This window comes from Lepidochelys kempii, chromosome 7 (assembly GCF_965140265.1).
Source record: "Lepidochelys kempii isolate rLepKem1 chromosome 7, rLepKem1.hap2, whole genome shotgun sequence".
Lineage (NCBI taxonomy): Eukaryota > Metazoa > Chordata > Testudines > Cheloniidae > Lepidochelys > Lepidochelys kempii.
The window spans coordinates 74,114,293-74,138,696 of record NC_133262.1 but is presented as its reverse complement, the minus strand read 5'-3'; the positions used below and the strand labels follow the sequence as shown (position 1 = coordinate 74,138,696).

The 24,404-nt window shown below is 42.0% G+C and overlaps 1 protein-coding gene across 8 annotated transcripts in view; it reads right to left on the bottom strand.

Annotated features, from left to right (window-relative positions):
• Positions 1-24,404, bottom strand: part of GRID1 (glutamate ionotropic receptor delta type subunit 1) — an 825,719-nt gene that overhangs the window by 469,176 nt on the left and 332,139 nt on the right. For 7 of the 8 annotated variants that reach the window (XM_073353352.1, XM_073353357.1, XM_073353358.1 and 4 more), the window contains exon 3: positions 21,033-21,317. The exons of the other annotated variant lie outside the window; for it this stretch is intronic. In XM_073353352.1, coding sequence (XP_073209453.1) covers positions 21,033-21,317 — 285 coding nt within the window. The remainder of the gene's footprint in view (positions 1-21,032; positions 21,318-24,404) is intronic. 8 annotated transcript variants of the gene reach the window in all.

The window sequence follows — 24,404 nt, the reverse complement described above, 5'->3', positions numbered from 1 at the left end:
ATAATGTGCACCACTGTCCTCCTCTGGATCGAGTCAGAACTGCAAAACTGCAGTCAATTTCTGTATTCATAACAGTTAATGGAGGAGATCCTTTAGCTCAAGTGGTATGGGCCCATGAGAATCTTAGTTTACCTCATATCTACATGAGGATGGTGTGATTTCAGCACAGTGAAATCCATGAAATCCAAAGCACAGGAAATGGAACCCTGACAAAGTTTGAAAAAGAAATTAAAGCAATAGTGTACATCCATGTCCAAAATGTTATATCAGTACACCACAATATCATTGTCATGTCTCTGGATACAGACAATGTTGTAGACAGAGGATATTCTTGTTTACTTCATCCTAAATCAATTACTTTTTACAAAAAACAAATCTTCTTAACATTGAGGATATAAGAGATTATTTATATATTCCCTGATATTTTCCACAATAAATATAAGGTTTTCCCCCCAAAGAATGTAGAAGGTAAACTAACAAGAAAAAGAACTGAAATATGTTAAAACTAAGCCACTGGACCAACCAATCCTCAAACATTTACCTGTTTCCATCCTGCAAACACTTATAGACTTGCTTCCCTTTACGCTGGGACTAGTCCTGCTATCCAACCAAAAGTTAAGTACTCTGGGGGATTGCAGGTCTCAAATGCAGGTCTGCAGCGGTCTCAGACCTTAGCCACCACCCAGGAGCTCACTGGGTACCAGCAGGGAGTTCACAATAGTCAATGCCCACAAGGTTTCCACTCGGAGGACACCTCTGATCTCTCCAATTGGCTCAAACTCACTATTTAAGCCAGGAGGTGGTGCAGGAAGTTGTCTGAGCAACTAGGTGAATCCCTAGTGAGCCGCTACATCAGACCCTGACTTCTTGCCTGAGCCCTGCCTTGTTCCAGATCCCTGCTTCTAAGTCCCATCCTAGCTACTGACTCCAGCTCCAACCGTGGCTTGATTCCTGACACTGTCTCCAACTCCGATCACTAGACATGACCACCACTGCTTTTACCACTAGATCTGACCACCTACATCCCAGTCTAAGTGTTTGGACTGTAGAGGCCAATACTGTTCTCACCAACTTCACTTGTGCAGCATCAGGTCACATTATATTAATCATGGTTCTTATGCTCAGAAACAAATGCATTTGAGGATATTTTGTGGCTGTATTAGAACTTAGAACCCATCCTAATGATTTCAGATAGAGACAGACCACCTCAAACCTAATCCTGCAATCACTCACTTATGTGCTGAATTCACGGAGACTACTTAAAATTACTCACATGTATCCATTGATTGTATGATCAGGGAACAAACAGTTACATAGTTTTCCTCTTTTACACTTTTTAAATTTAAACCAAACTGATTTAAATTACTTTAATCTGCAGTAGCGCAAACAAAATAAAATAAATCTTAATCTAATACAAAAAAACAATGCTGCAATACTGCTAGCTTTATTAATCCTTCCAGTTTGTTTATTTTTTAAGCGCTGCATTGAAGTTGCTGAGTAGGTGAAATTAAGTCCCTTTATCATCTTTATAACGTCAATTAAGCCCATAAAGACAGGCTGCTAACTTTGTACTTTTCGCTCTTGACACTTCTATTTATGGTTAATGAATTTTTCCCGCTAGCAGTGTGTTCTAAAAGACTGAAATGATTTCTGAAGCAACAAACTCTAAGAGGCACTGATTTCAGAGTAACAGCCGTGTTAGTCTGTATTCGCAAAAAGAAAAGGAGTACTTGTGGCACCTTAGAGACTAACCAATTTATTTGAGCATGAGCTTTCATGAGCTACAGCTCACTTCATCGGATGCATCAGATGTAGCTCACAAAAGCTCATGCTCAAAATTAATTGGTTAGTCTCTAAGGTGCCACAAGTACTCCTTTTCTTTTTAAGAGGCACTGAGTATCTTAAACACTCACTCTACAAAACCAAAACATTCTAGATTTACATGATTATTGATGTGCTAATCTCCTCACTGCTCTCTTCAGGCAAAAACCACACCTGCATGCATCACCTTTGAAATGTCAGAATTCAAAGAAATGCCTCTACTTTCTACTGTCACAGCCTAGAAGATGCTAGGCAAGATCAGTAGTGAAATGGTTACATTATACTGTCCAAGATAGCAAAAGTATTGCTAGCTGATTAGAAAGGGCCCTACCAACAAGGCTGGCTCCCTCCCATAGGAAAGACTATAGATTCCTCACAGCCCACTTGTGATGTGACACTGGGTGGGTGCAATGAGCATAACTGCCACTCCAGGGAGAAATTTTAAAAGGCTTACATGACCAGAGGAAGGAGTCTCTCTTAATACCATTATGAACCCCAGTCAGGGAGATGATGTTGTGTGGGACAACAATACTGAAAATGTGTCTTTCCCTAATCACTTCTCCACTAAAGAGCAATTGGAAGAGTTATCCCCACTTTGAGCAGGGAGAACGTGCCTTACTATGCATGGTAAAGATCCTCATTTTCTATGAATGTAGGGTTAGGAAGATGGTAGGGGGAGGGGCAGGATGAGGAGAGAGACTCACTGTCTAGCTTCCCTCTGGCATGGTGGGAAAACCTGTGACGTTATCCAAAACGTATGCAAGCGAAACACTTCACCACACTCTCAGAACTATATGCTTGAAATTTCAGCTAAGAAAACATTTGGGCAAATCCAGGCTGACAATAATTACAGGGTGGTGATGTTTGCTTAAAATATATTTATAGGTGGGCTTGCAGGGTTAATCAAACATGCACATTAAGACACTGAACACAGGAATGAGAGAGAGGGAAAGGTTTAATGATAACATGTAAGGGCTAATGTTCCATCACAGAGAATTTTCCTCCTAAATGACACCCCTCGTCACAGGTGAGGGGATATGCTGACTCCAGTAGCTTCTCCTGGCATTGAGGCAAAGTTCCTGTTGTAGCACTGCCCCCATTTGCCGTGCACTGTGTCACCCAAACTCATTTTGCTCCCATCTTTCTAATAAAGTGCTAATGTATGTAGCAAGACAAATTAAGAGCCCAAAGGTCAAATATCTGTAATAGGTTCTCTTGACGCTATTAAAACCATCTGTAATGCATAGTTAGTCATGTCTAACATTTATAACATCAATCATTTATTAATCGTTATTGGATGCTCAGAACCTATAGTGATGTTCTTCTAAAACAGACTCCAACGAAAAACTGCTGAGCTTGAATTAATATGCAAACTAGATACCATTAACTTGGGTTTGAATAGAGACTGGGAGTGGCTGGGTCATTACACATATTGAATCTATTTCCTTAATTTAAGTATCCTTACACCTTCTTGTCAACTGTCTAAATGGGCCATCTTGATTATCACTACAAAAGTTTTTTCTCCTGCTGATAATAGCTCATCTTAACTAATTAGCCTCTCACAATTTGTATGGTAACTTCCAACTTATCTTACATCTTACTATATGTTCCATTCTATGCATCCAATGAAGTGGGCTGTGGCCCACGAAAGCTTATGCTCTAATAAATTTGTTAGTCTCTAAGGTGCCACAAGTACTCCTATTCTTTTTGCGGATACAAACTAACACAGCTGCTACTCTGAAATCTATGGTGATGAATGTGCTATAAGAACCTATTTAGAATAGAACCCTTTATAAACCACTTACAGATGGAAATTTAATACAAACTATGACCAGACAATCTAATCAGGGAGTACTACAGCAGACCCCACATCCACAAATCAGTACTAGGAAACCTGACTGGATCTTCCTATACAGCGAGATGCATGAACCTGTGGGATCTTAAGACTCGTGGCCACAAGAGATACTTTTTAAACCTTGCCTTGTGGAACAACTTTTGCAAAATAACTTGGAGCCCTGTTGTGAAACCTGCAGATCTCTGAAAGTGTGGAGAAGTGAATATTACAGAATTCCCACTGAATACTCCTTACTATGGAATAGGGTTTACCAGCCCACAGACAGAGGAGAAGGCATGGCCCTTTGAACTAGTGGAAACCGGGGATCTTCGGGTCACTTGTGCTTTCAATCCTGCAGATCCCAGGAACAGAGTCTGCTCCTTTCCAGTGCAGGCTCCTCTTCTATCATGAAGCACAGACCACATCTCCTTTCCTGATATGGTGAGGATGATTTGGCTCTGAAGTTTGTATAGCTTCTAGGAAAATTTACTTCTCCATGGAATCTTATCATAAAGACAGCATTCATGCAGGGGAACACAATGAATAGAACAGTTCCTCCTTGGCCCTGCCCTGGTACCCAACATACCTCTAATTAATGCTGAGATTGACTTGGAGGGATTCTTTTGGTCTCCCAAGGAAAGAGAAGCACTATGCACAGCTGCTGCTGCTCCAGTTCCACTCCTTGTATAGTATTTTGAGTGCAGTTATGTAACAGAAAACCCTACATTTGTAAGTTTTACTTTCATGATAAAGCGATTGCACTACAGTACTTGTATGAGGTGAATTGAAAAATACTATTTCTTTTATAATTTTAACAGTGCGAATATTTGTAATAAAAAATAATAAAGTGAGTATGTACCCTTTGTATTCTGTGTTGTAATTGAAATTGATATATTTGAAAATGTAGAAAAACATCCAAAATATTTAATAAATTTCAATAGGTATTCTATTGTTTAACAGTGTAATTAATCGCGATTAATTTTTTGAGTTAATTGTGTGAGTTAACTGTAATTAATTGATAGCCCTAAATTCAAGTAATCAACCAATAAAAGTACATTTCAAATGTACATCTTTCTCTGACTTCCATTTTTTACTGCATCACATCCTGTTTTTCCTCTCTCTTTTCTCTACCAGTATTGCTTTTAGCAATGCACACAATGTTGTATTAATATTATGATCTATTGTTCTATTTAATTAGAGTTAAATCCTGCCCAGGCCTTCTCAGGTGCACGGTGGGGGGAGGGGGAGTAGAGATGAACAGCCATCTTAGCACTTTGTGTAATGGGAATGTTAGGAAGGTATGGCACACAGTCATCTAGCAGATACAGATGGCTAACGTGACAGGGGATGCACCTTGAACACAACAACTGTTTGAGGAGAAATATCTGTGGTTTTCACAAGAGTCTGGTGAACTCATATGCTGCCATCCAGAGGAAGCACAACTGCACACCATTAACACTGAACAACATGGCTCTAACGTAATGTAGCAATAAAACACACCCTACTGCACAATCAGCCAGTAGGATTTCTCTTGCTCTGAAAGTGACTCACAGAATATCTAATCATGTGCTGGTGCTCACACTGCATAAATTTCTGGGTATATTGCTATGATTGGACCTCTAATTACTTGTCCAAAGGAGAAGGATTCATAATCCTACCTGGAATATAAATAGAGAAGACAGGGCTCTTTTCTTCCAAGATTCCATCATTTGTAGGATTGAAGGTAATAAAGGAGAAGTAAAGTATTGGATCTGATGGGAGCCTACACTTTTCCTTTACAAAGTTCTCCTGCTGTTACAACATAGTTTTTTTGGATACTAGACTAGAATTTATTTAACTCCAGCATACATGAATGTTTGATGTCAACTGGTAAAATCAATGGGCCAAATCCTGAAGACTTTGCATAATTAAAACTTCTATCGACTTCAGCAAGAGTATAGCCTGTGTAAGGACTGAGTGAAGCCATCAGGACACAGCCCAATATGCACTGGAGATTAATAAATTGGGGCCAAGTAGACTCTTTACACAGATCTTTCTATATATAATAGAAGAGGACTGTTCTGGCCACAGTACAATTCCCCCACCCCACTCACCCTGCACGGATGACCTTCCAATGGAATTCTGTCAGGAGTAGAGTTCTACCAACTTTTGGTGGACAAGCCAAGAATGGAAGGTGAGTCAGGGGAGATGCTGCTCTCCCTGGCACCAGGAATAAGTGAAATTCAGACCAGCAATAATATAGCTCACAGCTGAATTAGCACTCTCTTGGTCCCTGCTTCCCAAATCTTCAACTGCATAGCGGGAGGGTAATCTGGCCACAAACTGTACAACTCCTATTGCTGAATGGGAGAGGAGGGATTGCAACCAAGGGGCATCTGTGCAGATTGTTCTTTTCCTGGCATATCCTTGGTGGGCTGGGATGCACCACAACCTCCAAAAATCTGGCTCCCCATCAGAGGGAATTGTTAAAAGGAAACTCTTGTGAGAGGGAACCTTCCAGTGTTCCTCCCTCTCTCTACCCCTACCCCTTCCCCAAAACTCCCCTCCCAACTCTATGTGCTTTCCGTAGAAAGGGCCAATCTGGCCCTTCATTACCAAATGGAGAGAGATGAGCAGAAAAATAGTACCTGCTGTATTCAAAGGATTTCTTTGTGCTTAAAATTTTTCCCAACAATTAAACTAAACTCATTCACTCATTTTCATATGGAAAAAATGCATTGCTTCAGTTTAAACGAATGTTATAATAATAGGATGCATATTAGATCACCCTCCACTGAAACTCAGTCATCCAGCTTGCATTTCAGGGGCTCTAACTTTGGAGCATTAACGTTGTGAAGCTCCCCGACACAAACAACCTTTTAAAAACAGCCTCTGTCTAATATTTCTAGTTCTCCTATATATAGCCTGAAATAATTTATTTTAAGAAGATTCTGCCCAGTCATAGACAACACATTTCTACTTGAAATGTTAATGCTAATTTGAAACTCCTGTTTAAGCTTGCAACTGCAAAATCCATGTTTAAAGTTGTATGCAAGTGTACTTCAATGGGACAATTTGTAGTTTAAAGTATTATTCAGCATGAGCAAAGGCACTGCAATCTGGTTCTATATTTCATTAATTAAGTTGTATTGGACCCATATATTATAGATGAGACAAATATAAACTGTTGTGTTGCAAAAAGTTTTCAAACATTAATTTGGAATACTAGGATTTAATTCTCTTTTTCTTCTAGCCTTCCACCTGTAAAATTAGGCATCTTCATTCCACAAATCCCAACTGTGAAGGGCTTAAAGGGTGCAATACAAACCTCAAAAAATTAAAATAGGTTTACTGATTTGTTTTGTTTAAAAAAAGACACAATGTTAAAGTCTCAACAGCCTTTCCAGAGCTAGAAGTTTTGGGTTCACCTCCCCTAAATTTAGAATGTCACACACCTCCACCCCACCCCCCAAAATAAAATAAACTGATTTGAGGCATACAGTTGGTCAATAACAGCTTTACATGATTTTGGAAAAGAAAGGATGGTCCCGTAGCTACGGCTAGTTAGGACAGTAGCCGAGGACTTGGGAAACCTAGGTTCAAATCCCTGCTCTGCAAGAGATGAGTTTGAAGCAAGTAATAAGAAAGGATCAGACCAATGGTCCAACTAGCCCAGTATCCGGTCTTCCAACAGTGGCCAGTGCCAGATGCTTCAGAGAGAATGAACAGAACAGGACAATTATTAAGTGATCAATACATACCCCATCGGCCAGTTCCAGCATCTGGCAGTCAGAGGTTTAGGGACACCCATAGAATGGACCTTCGTGTAATATCCATTGATAGACCAATCTAATTCTTTTTTTGAACTCAGTAATCCTTTTGGCTTCACAATATCACCTGGCAATGAGTTTCACAAGTTGACTTCGTATTGTGTGAAGTACTTCCTTATATTTGTATTAAACCTTCTGCCTATTAATTTTGAATGATTAATAACCACTGATTTCTTCTGGCCCTCAAAAAAGTAGAAAAAGTTATTCTCTTCTGTTTATCCCAAAATAGGATCCACCTAAGAAGTAAAGACAATAATAAAATGGTTCACTTTGTCTAAGGACCCATAGATCAGGAGTTCCACTCCCCAAGAGCAGAAACTAAAATGGCCAAATGAAAGTATTGTTAATCACCTAGATGAAAATCTCTCAATTTGCCTATGGATGATACATCTCTTTCTCCCTCACAACCCAGCTAAACAGAACACCAAGCAACCAAGCAAAGGTGCCAGTGGAGGGGATGGGGTGGACTGATATGAGGCCATTGATGGTGGGTACAACCATCAATAAGGGTCCATGCGGGTCCTGGTGCCCTGGGTCCTGTACTGTGGGCTCCAAAGATATGGGTACCACCCAAGCAGGACTGGCATGTAGTGCATCGGAAAAGGTGGGTGCACCCAGGAGTCACGCTATGCTGGGAGACTGGGGACAAGGATGGCTCTTCTGCTAAGAAGCCCTCAGAATCTGAATAAGCTTCTGGAAATGGCAGAGCTGTCAGTTTGGGCAGTACCACAACCAGTGGAGACAGGTCACAGCTCAGTGGGAGTGACTCATCCACTGGTGTAGGTAGCTGCAGGGGTGGGTACAGTAGTTTGAGGTGGGGATCAGCGGATCCATCCGGCCTGCTGTCCAGGGCAGATTTCATTGTCCGCTGAACTGAGGAGGAGTATGTGGAGTGGAGGCCTGGAGAATCCTGCCATGGCTGAGGATTGTGCACTGGCAGGCTATCATAACCCTCAGTCACCGCAGGAGCCGGCAGCGCCAACAAGTCTTGCTTCTGCTTCACCTTGCCCCTGTCTAAGGGGGTGGCCCTGTGGGGTCATCACACGACATCTCACCTGACTGAACCTGGCTCAGGGAGGGAACGCGATATGTCACATTGGTCTGTGACAGGGAATTGCTGTGTTCGTGAGAATGCTTGTGGCTCTCATGTGCCTACTCAAGTCTCTGCAGTGCCGATGGATCCGGGCATGAAGCCGAGGGCAGAGCGCTAACTGCCAGTGAGTGGCAGTGCACCATGTTAGGATATAGATATTCAGGCCTGTCTGTAAAGGCCTATAATCTAAGAATTTAGGTGTATTCTTATCACTTAACTAGTTATAGAGGTATAAAAGAAAAAATCAAAATCACTGTCTGCCAGTGTAAGGGCCTTCTCTTACTGTGACAGTCTGAGGCTCTGTTCTTAGGCTAAGATCTTTGGCTAAGCAGCAGAGGCAGCCATAAGCTGGGAAACGTATGGTCACATCCTCACATTCCAAACTAGTCACATTGAAATAAGGTGCTATTGGGCTGTTAGGAATACAATCCTGTCCTGTTTCAGAGTAGCAGCCGTGTTAGTCTGTATTCGCAAAAAGAAAAGGAGTACTTGTGGCACCTTTAGAGACTAACCAATTTATCTGAACATAAGCTTTCATGAGCTACAGCTCACTTCATCCAATGAAGTGCTCAAATAAATTGGTTAGTCTCTAAGGTGCCACAAGTACTCCTTTTCTTTTTGTGAATCCTGTCCTGATAATGCCTATCACCTCCAGAGAAAGGGAAATGCCTAGAAAATGTAAAAGGAAACTTAGTTTGATAGCATCCTGTCTGGCAAGAACTCACTTATCAATAGCTGGGATGTGAAATCCTCATTTCTGTGTTTGTTCTATCACTGTAGTCCCCATTTCCCTATTGTTTGTCTGTATAATCTCTGTCTGGTTCTGTGATTGTTTCTGTCTGCTGTATAATTAATTTTGCTGGGTGTAAACCAATTAAGGTGGTGGGATATAATTGGTTAAATAATGTTACAGTATTCAGAGTAACAGCCATGTTAGTCTGTATTCGCAAAAAGAAAAGGAGTACTTGTGGCACCTTAGAGACTAACCAATTTATTTGAGCATGAGCTTTCGTGAGCTACATCCGATGAAGTGAGCTGTAGCTCACGAAAGCTCATGCTCAAATAAATTGGTTAGTCTCTAAGGTGACACAAGTACTCCTTTTCTTAATGTTACAGTATGTTAGGATTGGTTAGTTAAATTTCAGTAAAATAATTCGTTAAGGTATACATAAGCAGAATTCAAGTTTTACTATATAGTCTGCAGTCAATCAGGAAGTGGCCGGGGGGGGGGGGGAATGGGAACAGGGAATGGGGATGGGGAAATTGGAATCATGTTTTGCTAAGGGGGGGAATGGGAACAGGGACACAGGTAAGGCTCTGTGGTGTCAGAGCTGGGAAGGGGGACACTAAGGAAGGAAACTGGAATCATGCTTGCTGGAAGTTCACCCCAATCAACATCGAATTGTTTGCACCTTTGGACTTCGGGTATTGTTGTTCTCTGTTCATGCGAGAAGGACCAGGGAAGTAAGCAGGTGAAGGAATAAGTCCCTAACACACCGTCGGTACCGATGGTCTGGAATCAGACTCCACACAAGGCCAGAGTGCCTCTGCCATGAGGAACTTGCTGAGTCACAGAAGTGGAGCGCCACGGGTCCTTGACAGGAAGGACTTGCTGATATCACAGAGGGTGACAAGGTGCGTCTCACCTAGGCAGTAGAGACAACATGTGTGCTCATCACTCACGGAGAATGAGTGAGGGCATAAGGCACAGTTCTTGAACCCCAGGATGCAGGGATAATCCCCTGAAGAGGCCAGGGGAGGCCCTGCATGGGTCTACTATATACACTAACTTATTTCCAGAAGTAAGAAGAAGCAGCAGAACTAAATAACTGTGTCTATAACCGTCTTTCACACAGAGGCTACGAGTGCCTAGAGAGGATTCTGATGCCGACCATGTGGTAAGAGAGAACTGAGCGTGCATCGCCCACACTGTCTCTTATAGCCTCACATGGAGCATGTGGCAATGTAAGATGACCGTGTGAGCCAACGGACGCTGCAGCTGAAAAACTTCTGGCTCCGGCACATGCACACCCATATTTGGAATACATATAAGGACCATCACTTGAAGAACTCCTCCTCCTCCCCATCACAGAGTTAAGAGGATAAGAAGTGAGGTTTCATTTCAAAGATTATACTAAAGAAATAAAAAGGGAAATACAAACAACTGTAGGTTATCTTGCTTAAGTCTACGCTCTCTAGTGAGAACTCAACCACCATATTTTAGATGTTTAACTCCTTTCTAAGTCCAAGCAAATTGGCCTAAGAAAGTGGTTTTCAACCTGTGGGTCCGCAGACCGTGTCTAAAATTTCCAAAAGGATCTGCACCTCCATTCAAAATTTTTTAGGGATCTTCAAATGAAAAAAGGTTGAAAAGGCTAGCCCTGTTCTTCCCTCCCTCCCCTTTGCATTGCCTTCCTCTGCCTCTTCTTATTAGCCCCCAGTTGATGGGGTAATTGGCTCAACCAGCCAGGCTGATTGACTAATTACTCCCATCAATTTTCTCCAGGGGAACTAATTAATATTGAGTGATCAGAGTACAGGCTCACCTGTTTGCATCCTGCACTCTGTCACAGGTGTATTTACAGGAGTGTCAGGTGTAAGAGACGGGAAACAACTGTCCCACCCTGGTTGGCATTGGTGAGGCCACAACTGGAGTACCGTGTCTACTTCTGGGTGCCACACTTAAGGAAAGATATGGACAAGTTGGAGATAGTCCAGCAGAAAGCAACAACAATTATGAAAGTTTTAGGAAACCTTACCTATGAGGAAAGGTTAAAAAAATCAGATATGTTTAGAAAAGAAGATTGCGATGGAGATGAACCTAATAACAGATTTGAGATATATTAAAGGCTGTTAGAGGATGGTGATCAATTGTTCTCCCTGTCCACTGACAGGACAAGAAGGGAAATTTAGACTAGATATTAGGAAAATCTTTCTAACTGTAAGGCTAGTTAAGCACTGAAATAGGCTTCCAAAGCAAGTTGTGGCATCCTTGTCATTTGAGGTTTTAAAGAACAGGTTGGACAAACACCTGTCAGTGATAGTCTAGGCTTACTTGGTCCTGGCTCAGCAAAGGGGATTGGGCTAGATGACCTTTCAAGTACTCTTTGAGCCCTATGTTTCTATGCTGCTGCTTCTGGCAATGTCCAGTAGTTAATGCTTCAGTGACAGAAGTAACCTCCACCAACTTCTCACCTGGCCAGGTATGCAATGCCACACATGGAAGGATAATATCTTTCTGGTTTCTAATATCTGTTCATAATTAAATGAATGTTTATATTACTTAAGAATGTACTACTAAAAATTAATTTACAAGCAGTAGTATGAAATGACATTTTATTTAATTACATTCAGTGTTTTGTATTGTAATGCATTACTAAATAAAAAAATACTAACAGAAATGACAAAAATCCACTCTTAATTTGCGTAACCCAATTATATTAAGTGCTGTTACAATCAGAAAAGTCAGAATCAGACTTAGACCATAAATGCAGGAACACAAAATTTCATTTCTTCAATGCCTTCCATATCAACTTTGCTCAATTTAGAAGTCAAAAGGTTAATTTTTTCCTCTATCTGTCAGTATTACAAACTCAGCATGGGATCTGAAGAGGAAAAAAAAAACAAGCTCTGTTCTCTCTGCTCCTGACATCTTCAGAAGTAATAACAGGGATTTGTAGACACAATTGGCTAACAACTTAATTGATAATTAGAGCTGAGAGATATTTTTTGGCCTTTTTGAGGGGCAGAGGATAAAAATATGGATTTGTTTTGACAAGCATTTTGCAGGATTGTTTCAGTCAAAAAAAGTTAAATTCAGAAAATAAATTGAAAAGTTTTGATTTTTCAGTGCAAAATGACTCGTCTAATTCCCTTCAATTCCATTTTAGAAACATTAAAAATGTTGGAAAATCAAACTGAAATATTTAGTTTTGAGACAAACAAAATGTTTATTTTCACCCCTATGATTTTCCTCACCTTTTCAGTTCAAAGACTTCAATAAATTTGTTTTGGGTTGACCTGAAAGGATTTTCCCTCCATATTTTTCAGAACTGCCAGCAAACCAAAAAAAAGTCATTTATTCACACTGTTCTGCTGATGATGCAGGAAACAGAATAAAAACCAGCTCGTTCTTAATTCTGATCGGTATATAAATCAGCTAGGAGTCGAAGACACAAAGTGGAACAGGTATGTTTAAGGTGCCATTTTTTTTATCTATAAACTAAATGTTCTCCTCCCCTACGCTCCCTGGAACAGAGGATAGTCTATGCTGCATAGACTAGGCTCCCCAGCTAGGGAGGCGTGAAAGGCAGAGCAGCACCTACATGGAGTTTCCATGGGATTCTGGCTCCACAGCTAGGGATTAAGGCTGGATTCTTCTAGATTTTCATTTCTCTGTACCTGGGGGGAAACGAACACAACTGTAAGATTCAGAGTCTGCAATGATTTCTGCTGAATCTACTTCGATAGTGGGACAGCAGCAGTCCTGAAAGCCAATGGCAGCAGGCTCTGGCCTACAATGGATCCCCTAGAGCTGGAACTTAGGGTTGAAAATTGCGTTCCTCTTTCATGGGAGAGGTAAATCTGACACACCCCAAAAGAATTCCAAGGGCACTTAGTAAATGGAAAGTCAATTAGTTTCCAATCCCTTACGGAGGCATAATTTTCATAGGGGGAAGTTGGCACCTAATTGCTAGAGTTTGCTGAATTTTTCTTATGAAAGAGGTTAATATTTGTCTAATTTTTTTTTCCAAACCAAAAAAGTTTTCTTTTTTACTTTTCCATAATTATCTCCCATTTTTCAGAAAACTACCCCTGTCCTGCTCCAAAACACACCCACACACAATTTTTGGTCCATGAAAGTTTTAGAAAAATGTGTGTGTGCAGATACACGTTTCTTTTGAAAATGTTCATGGAAAGTAATTGCCATTTTCCAGTCTGCTGTATTAGTCACTTTTTTGGCACACAGAATTAAGAGCCAAGCACTGCAGCCTCCTTTCACATACGTAGTGCTGTCACAGTGGCAATTTCGGGCCCTAAATGAGTAATTGTTTTGCTTGAATGTGTTTGTGTATGGAAATGTAGAGATCTTCAGATGAAACCCCAGCACAAGAGAAATGTTTTCCAATCATAAGACTAACCTAAAAACACAACTATTACTCATCATCTCTTGGGAAACAGAATGACTTTGTATTCCTCACAGCCAAGCAGATTCTTATCGTTTATATTTAGTACATATTAAAGGTGGTGTTTGGTCAATCAGTGATGTACTGGAGATGCAGCATGTAGACCCAACCCTGCACTCTATATTTAGGGAAACACTCCATTGGTTGCCACTTTCCCACCTAGGGACAGTACTTTTCTATAGCAGTTATAGTGCTGTTTATTTGCTCTTGCTAGTAGCAGCACTTCACAATGATTAGTGCCAAATCTCCCCTTATTGCAGGCATCCCCACAGCTCTAACCCCTTGAGGTCATCTCACAGTTTGGTTAGGTTCTTCTCTGTGCTCGCTACCCTGCCAACTTTGGTATCAGCCAATTTGATCATTGATATATCTACACCAGTAAAACCAGTGATGAGCTGCCAAAAGCGGGTTTCCTCCTCACCCCACAAGGGGGTTGTTGCCCACCCCCGCCCCCCAGGACTCCTGCCCCATCCAAACCCCCGCGTTCCTTGACTCCCCTCCCCAGGACCCCTGCCCCATCCACCCCCCTCCCCTGTCCCCTGACTGCCCCCAGAACTGGGCAGGAGGGTCTCGTGGGCCACCGTAGTGGATGCCCACCCCACCCCTAAGAGCCAGAGGCACTTGCTAGGGGGCAAGGTGGGGAGTCCCGGAGGTGCTTACCTGGGGCAGCTCCCAGGAAGCATCCGGCAGGTCTCTCTGGCTCCTAGGGGCAGGGGAGAATAGCTAGGGGGGGAGCAGCGGGAGCGGCCGCTCCCCCACTGATCACATCAAAAGTGGTGCCTTAGGTGCCGACTTCCTGGGTGCTCTGGGACTGGAGCACCCACAGGGAAAATTTGGTGGGTGCAGAGCACCCACCGGCAGCTCCCCGCCCCACGCCCAGCCCCAGCTCACCTCACCTTGGCTCTGCCTCCGCCCCTGAATGCACTGCCCCACTCTGCTTCTCCGCCCCCTCCCCCGGCTTCCCACAAATCAGCTGTTCAGCGGGAAGCTGGGGAGGGCTGAGAAGCAGGCGGCGGCTTCCCGCTCAGGCAGAGGGTGGTGGAGGTGAGCTGAGGCAGGGAGCGGTTCCCCTGCGTGCCCTCTCACCCCTGGTTACCTGCTGCGGCGCGGGTGGCCCACCTTGTGCCCCCCCCAGCTCACTTTCGCCTCCCTGGGCCTGTGTGTGAAGCCACCGCCTGCTTCTCAGCCCGCCCCAGCTTCCCGCGTGAACAGCTGGGGGGGGCGGAGAAGCAGAGCGGGGCGGTGCGTTCAGGGGAGGAGGCGAAGCGGAGGTGAGCTGGGCTGGGGGTGGGGTGGGGAGCTGCCGGTGGGTGCTCTGCACCCATCAAATTTTCCCCTTGGGTGCTCCAGCCCTGGAGCACTCATGGAGTCAGCGCCTAAGGCGCCACTTTTGGCCGGTTAAATTTAGAAGCCCTTTTAGAACCAGTTGTCCCTTGCAGAACAAACAGTTCTAAAAGGGCTTCTAAATTTAACAACCGGTTCTAGTGAACCGGTGCGAACTGGCTGCAGCTCACCACTTAGTAAAACCCATGAAACAATAAGCAAACAAAATAGAATTGCTAGCAAATTTCTTGAAGGCATACAAAGCAGCCCAGAATACAGTCCGAATACACTCACCTATGAAACTGGAGCGTTCCAACCTGCCATGATCGCCTTGTATTCCTACTGCAGATTTTTCCATTGTCATGGCAACAACTCCACAGACCACAGTAGGAGAACCACTAACATGCTTAATGCAGACACCATTTTTTCATAAATTAAAGCCAATTACAGTCATTAATCTTTGTCTTCTAAAAATCATCCTAAGAACGTGTCCGCTTAATATGACCATGGTTCCTAAGGTAAATGCATATGGTTATAATTACATTATTGCCAATTAATACTTTATAGTTCTACAGCGCCTTTCCCCTGAGGGCCTCAAAGTGAATTTCAAATACTAGATAACCCATTTTACAGAGAGGGAAACTAAATCATATTGAGATTGAATGGCCTTCCTGAGAGAACAAAACAACTAAGTGGTAGAGCTAGGGCTAGAATTTACAGCGTCTCACTTCCACACCTATGCTCAGACTGCTCAGCCACACTCCAGAAGTTCAGACTGTGAAGAGACTTAATTTAGTTGTCTTATAAAACTATCGTAAACACAGTGCACCAATTTCCATACCTAACTCTGCAGGCATAACTTCCACTGGTATCAATGAGGAGTTGCATGTGCAGATTCAAGAGTACATTCTAGTCTGTTTGCCCCTTTTCTTCTTTTTATGCACACATGGCTGCAGCAAATGCAGCTTTTCTAGTTCTCAGTGCCTCTTCTGAAATTACATACTTCTTAGGCACGAGAAAAGAACTGTTAAAAGTGAGGGTTAGCAGAGTCATAAAGTACATTATCTATGGAGAAAACATGAATCCCCGTGTTCCTTCTACAACGTACAAAAGCTATATGGAGACATACCAATTGATCTTTTCTTCATCAATATGACCCAGTAGGAGAATGTTGTATATTGAAAAAAGGTTTTATGTCTCAACCTTCAAGATGGAGGTCTTTGAAAGGTCCCTTCACTACATTAAAAGAGGCTATTACTCATTTCTTCTCCACAAAAATGGCAAAAATTTAAAAGCTCCAGTTTCAACACAGCCTGAATATCACAGATAGAAAAGGCAAAAGCCTGGTTCAATTTAGCAATTTTTCCCTCTAGTTGCTAGGTTCACTCCTATCTTTCCATTTCATGTCAAGTTTAAAAACATGATTTTGGGGCATTCTACCAAAAAGGAACATCTTGCACTCTGCAAAGTTTGTGCATAGAAATTTCTCTCTCTAAAGTTTGTGCCAAAAATGTCAAACAAGCCATGTTTCATCATAGCCACAGCTCTGTAAGAGTCCCGTTGAGGTAAGGACAAACATTTGACTTTCCATGTGTACATATTTGCCAGGTCAATTTTACATTAGATTATTTTTGTTCTAGATCAATGCAAAGAGTGTGTGATGGGGAAGATAATCAATATGTAAACAAACTTCAGCTTTAAGCTCTCCCTGAGGTTATAAACAAAGGTTTTGTTTTTTTAATTATGCAAGATTCCTTGACCACATTATTTTGTCCTCAGAAAATCTGACAGTTTGATAGGTAGATGATATGCAGAGTCTGGTTGGTTTTACAGATGAATAAATGAAAAATGTTAGTTCAGGGAAAAGTTATGATTTCCAAAAGCTGCATAGATGAGGACTGTTTACTGGAATCAATCACAAATGCCTAGTGCTGTAAACCCTCTGTGATCATAAGGACATGTTCTCCAAGCGACCTGCATCCTCACAGTCAGTCCCTGACTCAGAAGTCAAATCAGGAATGCTGAGCTGGGTAGTCACTCAGCTGGAAGTGCAAAAGCACAGGTCTGGTGAGAAACTAAATAGATGGCAGAGGAGCTAATATTAGGTGTATGGTAGTCAGTCTTTAGCTACTCCATGTGATTTCCTGCCAACTAAGTTAGCAACTACATGTCCATAGGCTCTCTCCCACCTCCCTTTCTCAACAAATACCTACTGGTATCTTTAAAAAAAAAAATCCTATCCTCCCCGCCCCACACACACACACACAAAGCCTCCTGTACCAGATTTTCTGGTGTGCTCGGTTTAATTTTTTTTCTGCAGAGTGAAGGCAGTGGAAACCTGTCATAACTCCCCAGCTGAGTACGCCTCCAGCATAAGGGAGTCTCCAGTAGGCCTGGAACTGGCTTCTACTCTTCCTTTCCCTCCAGCCCCTGTGCAGGGAGCATGACAGGGCCAACCAGGAGTATACAGGAAAAGAGATAGAAAGCAAAGCACAATCCTCAGCTAACATATGGGAACAAAAGCCAGCTGGTGCAGTTTAGAGCAGCTCATAGGATGCCGTACACTGCACTGAAGATGCCGCAGAGATGTGGCTCCCTATATTTGTGGAGGTGGTTCACTGAGATACATTGCAGTGAATCACAGTAACACAAAACTGTTTCCGTTGAATATAGAGATGGCGAAAATGGAATTATAGAGTGCAGAGAAATACATTCCCCAAGAAAGTTTACCACTACAACTAGTATCAAGTTGATGCATTAAAAAGAGACACACAAAAATCCAAATTTAAAGAGGACGTTCTTTCCTGATTTCACACTAGTGGGGAGGAATAAAGCAAAACAAAGATAGGAAAGGTGAATGGATTTACTCTCAACTATTACTACCAATTTATTCACATTGGCTGATGTTACCCTATAATATTAATTTAATGTCATGTATTCCTTAATGTATTCCTTAGTTTAAACTTTAGAGACTTATAGAATCATTCTGGAAGCCTCTAAAATCTCTAAAGGTGTATGTTGTTTACTCCAGAATCATATGAATACTAGTCGCAAGAAAGCACAGTATTTGGTTTTGGGAAAAACAACTACACATTTGCTCATTTCTCCCAAGTCATGCAGTCATGCCTAGAATATTTCCCCCCTCCCCGAAGATGGCAATGACTGACCCACAAAAACAATGAGGAGTCCAGTGGCACCTTACAGACTAACAGATTTATTCGGGCATAAGCTTTCGTGGGTAAGAAACCCACTTCTTCAGATACATGGAGTGAAAATTACAGATACAGGAATAAATATATATTGGCACGAGAGAAGGGAGTTACCTTACAAGTGGAGAACCAATGTAGAAGGCCAATTCAGTCAGGGTGGATTTGATCCACTCCCAGTAATTGATGAGGAGGTGTCAATACCAAGAGAGGGAGAATTGCTTTTGTAGTGAGCCAGCCACTTCCAGTCCCTATTCAAGCCTAAATTGATGGTGTTAAGTTTGCAAATGAATTGTAGCTCAGCAGTTTCTCTTTGAATTCTGTTTTCGAACTTTTGTTGAAGTATGGGCTACTTTTAAATCTGTTACTGAATATCCGGGGAGACTGAAGTGTTCTCCTACTGGCTGTTTTATGTTACCATTCCTGATGTCTGATTTGTGCCCATTTATTCTTCTACGTAGATGCACTCCATGCATCTGAAGAAGTGGGTTTTTTACCCACGAAAGCTTAGACCCAAATAAATCTGTTAGTCTTTAAGGTGCCACCGGACTCCTCATTGTTTTTGTGGATACAGACTAGCACAGCTACCCCTCTAATGACTGACCCAAATGCTCCCAACTCTTCGCATGGTTGGAAGGGAACAAACACCTGCACAAATGGACAATGGGGATAAAGTGGAGGGGAGAAGCAGGGTTCCCCTGAACCCATATTAGCCCTTCTGCATGGAGTACTGGGTATCAGAGATTCCAGGCATAAAGGAGGAATGAGCACCTAAAGGAAGGGACAGAGGGGAATAATGTATTATGAAACATGCTCCCCTAGGAAAGAGGCTTGAAGTCTGTGATGATTTGCTACCCAACAGTAGTGCTTCTCCTATGAGTACTACCTCCCCAACTGAGGGCCAAATAATAACAATCTTGATCATATGGAATAGTATTTTACACCATGTACCTTACTTCTAGAACAAGATTCTATTCAATGTCAGTAAGAGTACCACAGTTAGGCACTGAGATATTAATTCCTTGCAGAGAGAGCCAATGTGACACTTGCAAGATATTTTGAGGGTATGGAAATAAACATTAATGTAATGACAGGTTTCAGAGTAGCAGCCGTGTTAGTCTGTATTCGCAAAAAAAAAAAAAGGAGTACTTGTGGCACCTTAGCAACTAACAAATTTATTTGAGCATAAGCTTTCGTGAGCTACAGCTCACTTCATCGGATGCATAACATTAACGTAATGTTACCTTCTGCAAGCCAAATATTTTGCTGCATATTAATTCTGAGAACAGAAACCATTCACCTAGTACACTGTATTTCAGCCCTTTCAAGAGAGATATGTGTATAGGACAAGGAATCAAAAGCAGTTTTGTCAAGTAAGGCCTGCATGATTGGGCCTTTGGTTTTTTACCCTACAGATCATCTAAATTCAGAAGTTTAATGTAAATCTGCATATTGAATCCACCCTTAAGACATTTCTACAGAACTGATACTGTTTTGGAGCTCTAGATTGAGTTTCTGAATAAAGTCAACAGCAGCGGCCACATTCTGGTTCTTTAGGAATGGGTGAACCTTCCTCACAAATGGTTTTTGGGGGCAGTTCCCAGGATTTGCAAAACTAGCCTGAGTCAGAAACCCTTTTAAACATAAATCTAAATTTAAACCCATTTTTATTTTTACCAAGAAGGATTCCTTTTAAATTAAATGAAAAGCTGTGTTTTCCCCAGCTAGCTAAAGGGAAGCTTGTGCTGTGTAGTAGGAATAGAACAAGAAAGCTCTGCTGGTGTAAGTGGACACACTATTCCATCTATACCATATACCTCTAATATAGTTTACCACTACAATATTTCTCTCTTTCCCTCTTCTTATTTCCCAACCCTCCTCCCCACTCCTGCCACAGTCTCTCCATATTAAGGCACAAAACCAATAATGTGCAAGTCAAACTTCAAACAAAAATGCTTGCAGGGGATTGAAATCAGGCAGAACAAGTCTGCTGATCCCTATTCAAGAGACCAGGTCACAAGCTGATGGCAGTGAATACAATATCAGTAGAGCCATAGTTTCATCACTGGAATGCAAAAATAATAAACTTAGATTTTTATCTTTGCAATGTGAGAGTTCAGCAACACGTAGATTAATTTATTTCCACTTTGGAATACCTAATTCACTCAAGCTAAGATTTCTGTTTCCCAAGTTTCAGCCCAGAATAAAATTTTGCTGACATATATAACTCATATCAAACACAGGGGAAATGCTAACTCTACCCTTTACTATAAATGTCATGAAATGTACCACTGTGATACATGCTCCAAACAGAGAATTGTGAGGGGAACCATATAGAGAAGTTAGTACCAGAAATTTTGAAAATTAATTTTTAAAGAGAACTGTGCTCAGCTTTGACAGGAAGCATATTACAAAGGATTAGTGTAGAGTTCTTCTTGTACTCCATTGCATACCCATATGAACATTGCCAATCAATGTCAACAGCTTATTAATATTTTACTGAAAACCTGTAAGATGATTCAAACTTCAGCTGTCTTGATAGGGTGTTACTAAGCGACTTTGCTGCATGTCTGAGAATTAGTTTTCACAGCACTTTTTCACTCAAAACCACAGATCTATATTGGTACATTCAAAACATTTTCCTCATAACCTGCAATAAGCTCAAACAACTGTTTCCCAAAACTGTATGTTTGCACCACCTTTTCCAGCTAAACACAAGAGAGACTCCACGGTGTGTCTCAAATGATGCACTGCACTCACCGTAATCACTGTCATAAAATACTATGAATTTTTGCCATCGAAGTTCGGTGACGAGTTTCAGCATAACATCATTGAGGCGGACAGGCGGTCTGGCTGCTAGTGTGTATTCTTCCTCCTCAAGACTAGGATTTAGGTGGCAAGCAGTGCGCGGGGAACCTCCCGAGTTGCGCTGTACAAAGAGGTGTGGAATGTGCATGGCATCTGTCAGGGACTGCAGGGCATTGGCTGAGGCACAACCAGTGGATGTCACTAAGGCTAAGATTCCCAGGGTCATCAGGTCACAGGCTGAGGAAAACAAAGGAGAAAACAGGGTTAGAGCAACTTCAAACTCCTTTGGTCTAGCTAAGCACTACAGACAACGAGGTAGATACAATTTCTGCCCTGAAGAGTCGGACATGCTCTGATTAGTTATACTACAGTTATGCCACATTGCTCCAACTGAGAGCAAAACCCCATTGAGCGAGGTACTGTACATATACAGTCAGAAGCAGTTCCTGCACCAAAGAGCTCACAATCTAGGGTGACCAGACATCCCAATATTACCGGGACAGTCCAGATATTAGGGGCTTTGTCTTATATTCGCAACTATACCTGCCCCCGCCCCCCAAAAAAGTGTCCCGATTTTTCATACTTGAGATCCGGTCACCCTATTACAATCTAAGTTGGGAAAACAGACCAAGGGGTTGGGGTGGGGGGAAGATGGAGGAAGAAACAATGTCTCCATTTTTTAGATGTGAAATGGAGGCAAAGGTTAAATAACTTGCCTCAGGTCATACAGGAAGTCTGTGACTGAGACAGGAAGTGAACTCAGAACTGCTGAGTCCCAGTCCAGTGCCTTAGCCACAAAACCATCCTTCATCTGATGTGTATTGCAGAGATCAAAATGTTGGGGCCCTAAAGAGAGATTTCAGTCTCAAGCATTTGGTTTATACAAAGTTCTGAAGGATTTTTAAACTTACAAAAAATCCTGCATCTTTTTAACCAAGAAAACTCTCAAAGTATGTTTTAGAATGAAGGGAAAAGCATGAATGACGAAGCATTTAACAACACTGTAAAGTTGTCTTTAAAAAATCTGGGAGAGCAGCTGCAATTTAAAAGCAAATCTGAAACCATCTGCTACTGAAAACTGAGTGTCACACAAATTCTAAATACCTACAGTGTTAGCTGTAAAACCTAGCCCTGGGATCTCCAATTTAGCAAGCTATTATTTTGTTTAAAAGTGCAACTGACACATCTGTTATATTTTTCCATACACAAAGAACAACCATGTACTTTCAGTCTAAGTTACTTTTATTTTAGATTATGGGAAAGAACAAGAAAGGATCACAGTAAAGTTTCCATGAGAGAGCACAGTGTCGCTGTAACCTACCAGTCTGCGTGTTATGCAATCCCACCCCCACCCAGTGTCCAGTTTACAGAAGAATCTGTTATACCTCCCACACACACCCCAGCTAAAGCATCGGGGCTATAAAGAGCCATGCTTTCAGCTCTGAAGGTCCCTAATACAGTCCGCAGCACCTGTCTCAGGTAATTATATACCCCCATTACTGTAGTATCTGAGCAACACACACTCTTTAATGCATTTATCCTCACAACAGTCCTTTGAGGCAAGGACGTACCATTCTTCACATTTGATGGCTAGGGAACTGAGGCATGGAATAAGTGATTTGTCCCATAAGAAGCCTGTGGCAGAGCAAGGAACTGAGCCACATCTCATATCCTTGCTTAGTGCCCTAATCATTGCACCATCACCTTCCTCTATTAGATAGTGCCGGTCACGTAAATAGGGAGTCATCCGGGATCTAAAGTGCTGATGAGCTTCCTTTGTCCACAGGAAATTTGCAACCTATTGGTCAATGAATGGTGTGTCCACACTGCACCTGATCCACAGAGGAAATGTGGTAATTACAGCTATCAGCTCTTGAGTCTGAGCTGTAGACCCATGCTTTTAGATCTGGAGGCCCCTCATTCAATGCCCGTTCTGCAGAAAGGAGGCCCCTAATGGAGAGGTGCAGTACAAATAGTACAACACTCAAACAACTGCATACACCACAGCTACTAATATTCATTATTCAAACAGGGGGAAAGTAGCCACAAAAATCAGATATGGAGTTTGAACAAGAAGTTCTAGAGTTTAAATCCAGAATAGAGTCCATTATAAAGACACTCTCCTCCTCTCCCTCATATCCTCCCATGCCCGTCCCCCTCCCAAAAAAAGTTCTGCATTTTGAAGCCCACACATACTCAGTATGTTTCCAATATATTTTCTGCTCTGATCATACAACAAAAACAGGCCTCTTGTGCTATTTCTGTGTGACCACTTTGGTCTTGGATGGAACCTGAAAGTATGAAGAGTTGGAAAGTGAAGGAAAAGAAATTAGGGATCCATTGAAAAAAACTCCAAACGTGCCAGATCCATCCAATTGGCCTCCCTCAGTTCTCAGAAGCAGAGAATCTGTACAGGTCACTGGTAATTACATACCATACATTTTTTAACACAACCAGTTAACTATTCTACAGAAGGTCTTTTTAAAAAAGCACGGAAAACACAGTGATTTCACTTTGACATCGGACGTACATACTTCACTGTATGGGGAATGCTCAGCAAGTAAACTAATCAAACAGTGAAAAGGTGAAGTGCTTTTAAAACCATTTCCTTGATGGTCCTTACAATAAATGTGTCATCTGCATTATCTAAATTTACTCTGTGTTACTTATATAAAATTGTTGTTCTGCCCCTCCCCGGGGAGCTGACCTGATTCAGCAGCAGAGAAGCATTGCATTGCCAAACAGGAGACCTACAGTTGGTAACAGATTTGATTTCCCAGGCCAGTTGCCAGACAAAGCAGAACATGTCACATAGGTAATTTACTTAGTCATAGTACGGGAGGGAATGGGGAAGAAAGAAGTAGGGATAGAGGAAAGAGAATAGCCCAGCTGAGACACTCCTGGAGGGATCACCAACCAGTGAGCTTTGCCGTCATCTAAGGTGAGAACAACATGCCTGGATCTACAATTCTACTTGTAAAAGTAGCCAGAGGAAAAGCAAAACCTTTTCCTAACAGTGTGCATTGTGGGAGACACCATGGCTCAGAGATAGGTAATGAGTTATAGAAGCAATCAACTGTGGAAAATTTGACCTATGTCAGAAGCAATAAGAAATTCTTACCATTTCACTGTTGCTTCGTGATCTAAGTGAAATGAGAAGGCTTCCTCAGTATAGCTCAGACTCAGACTTTAAGGTCAGAATAGCTGCTAATAATGGGCAAATATCCATGTAACAAAAGATAACCTCATACAGTAGTTGGCATTAACTGCTAACTGCTCCCTTGTTGGCAGCTAAGAGTACAGTGATTCAGGGGATTGTTGAAA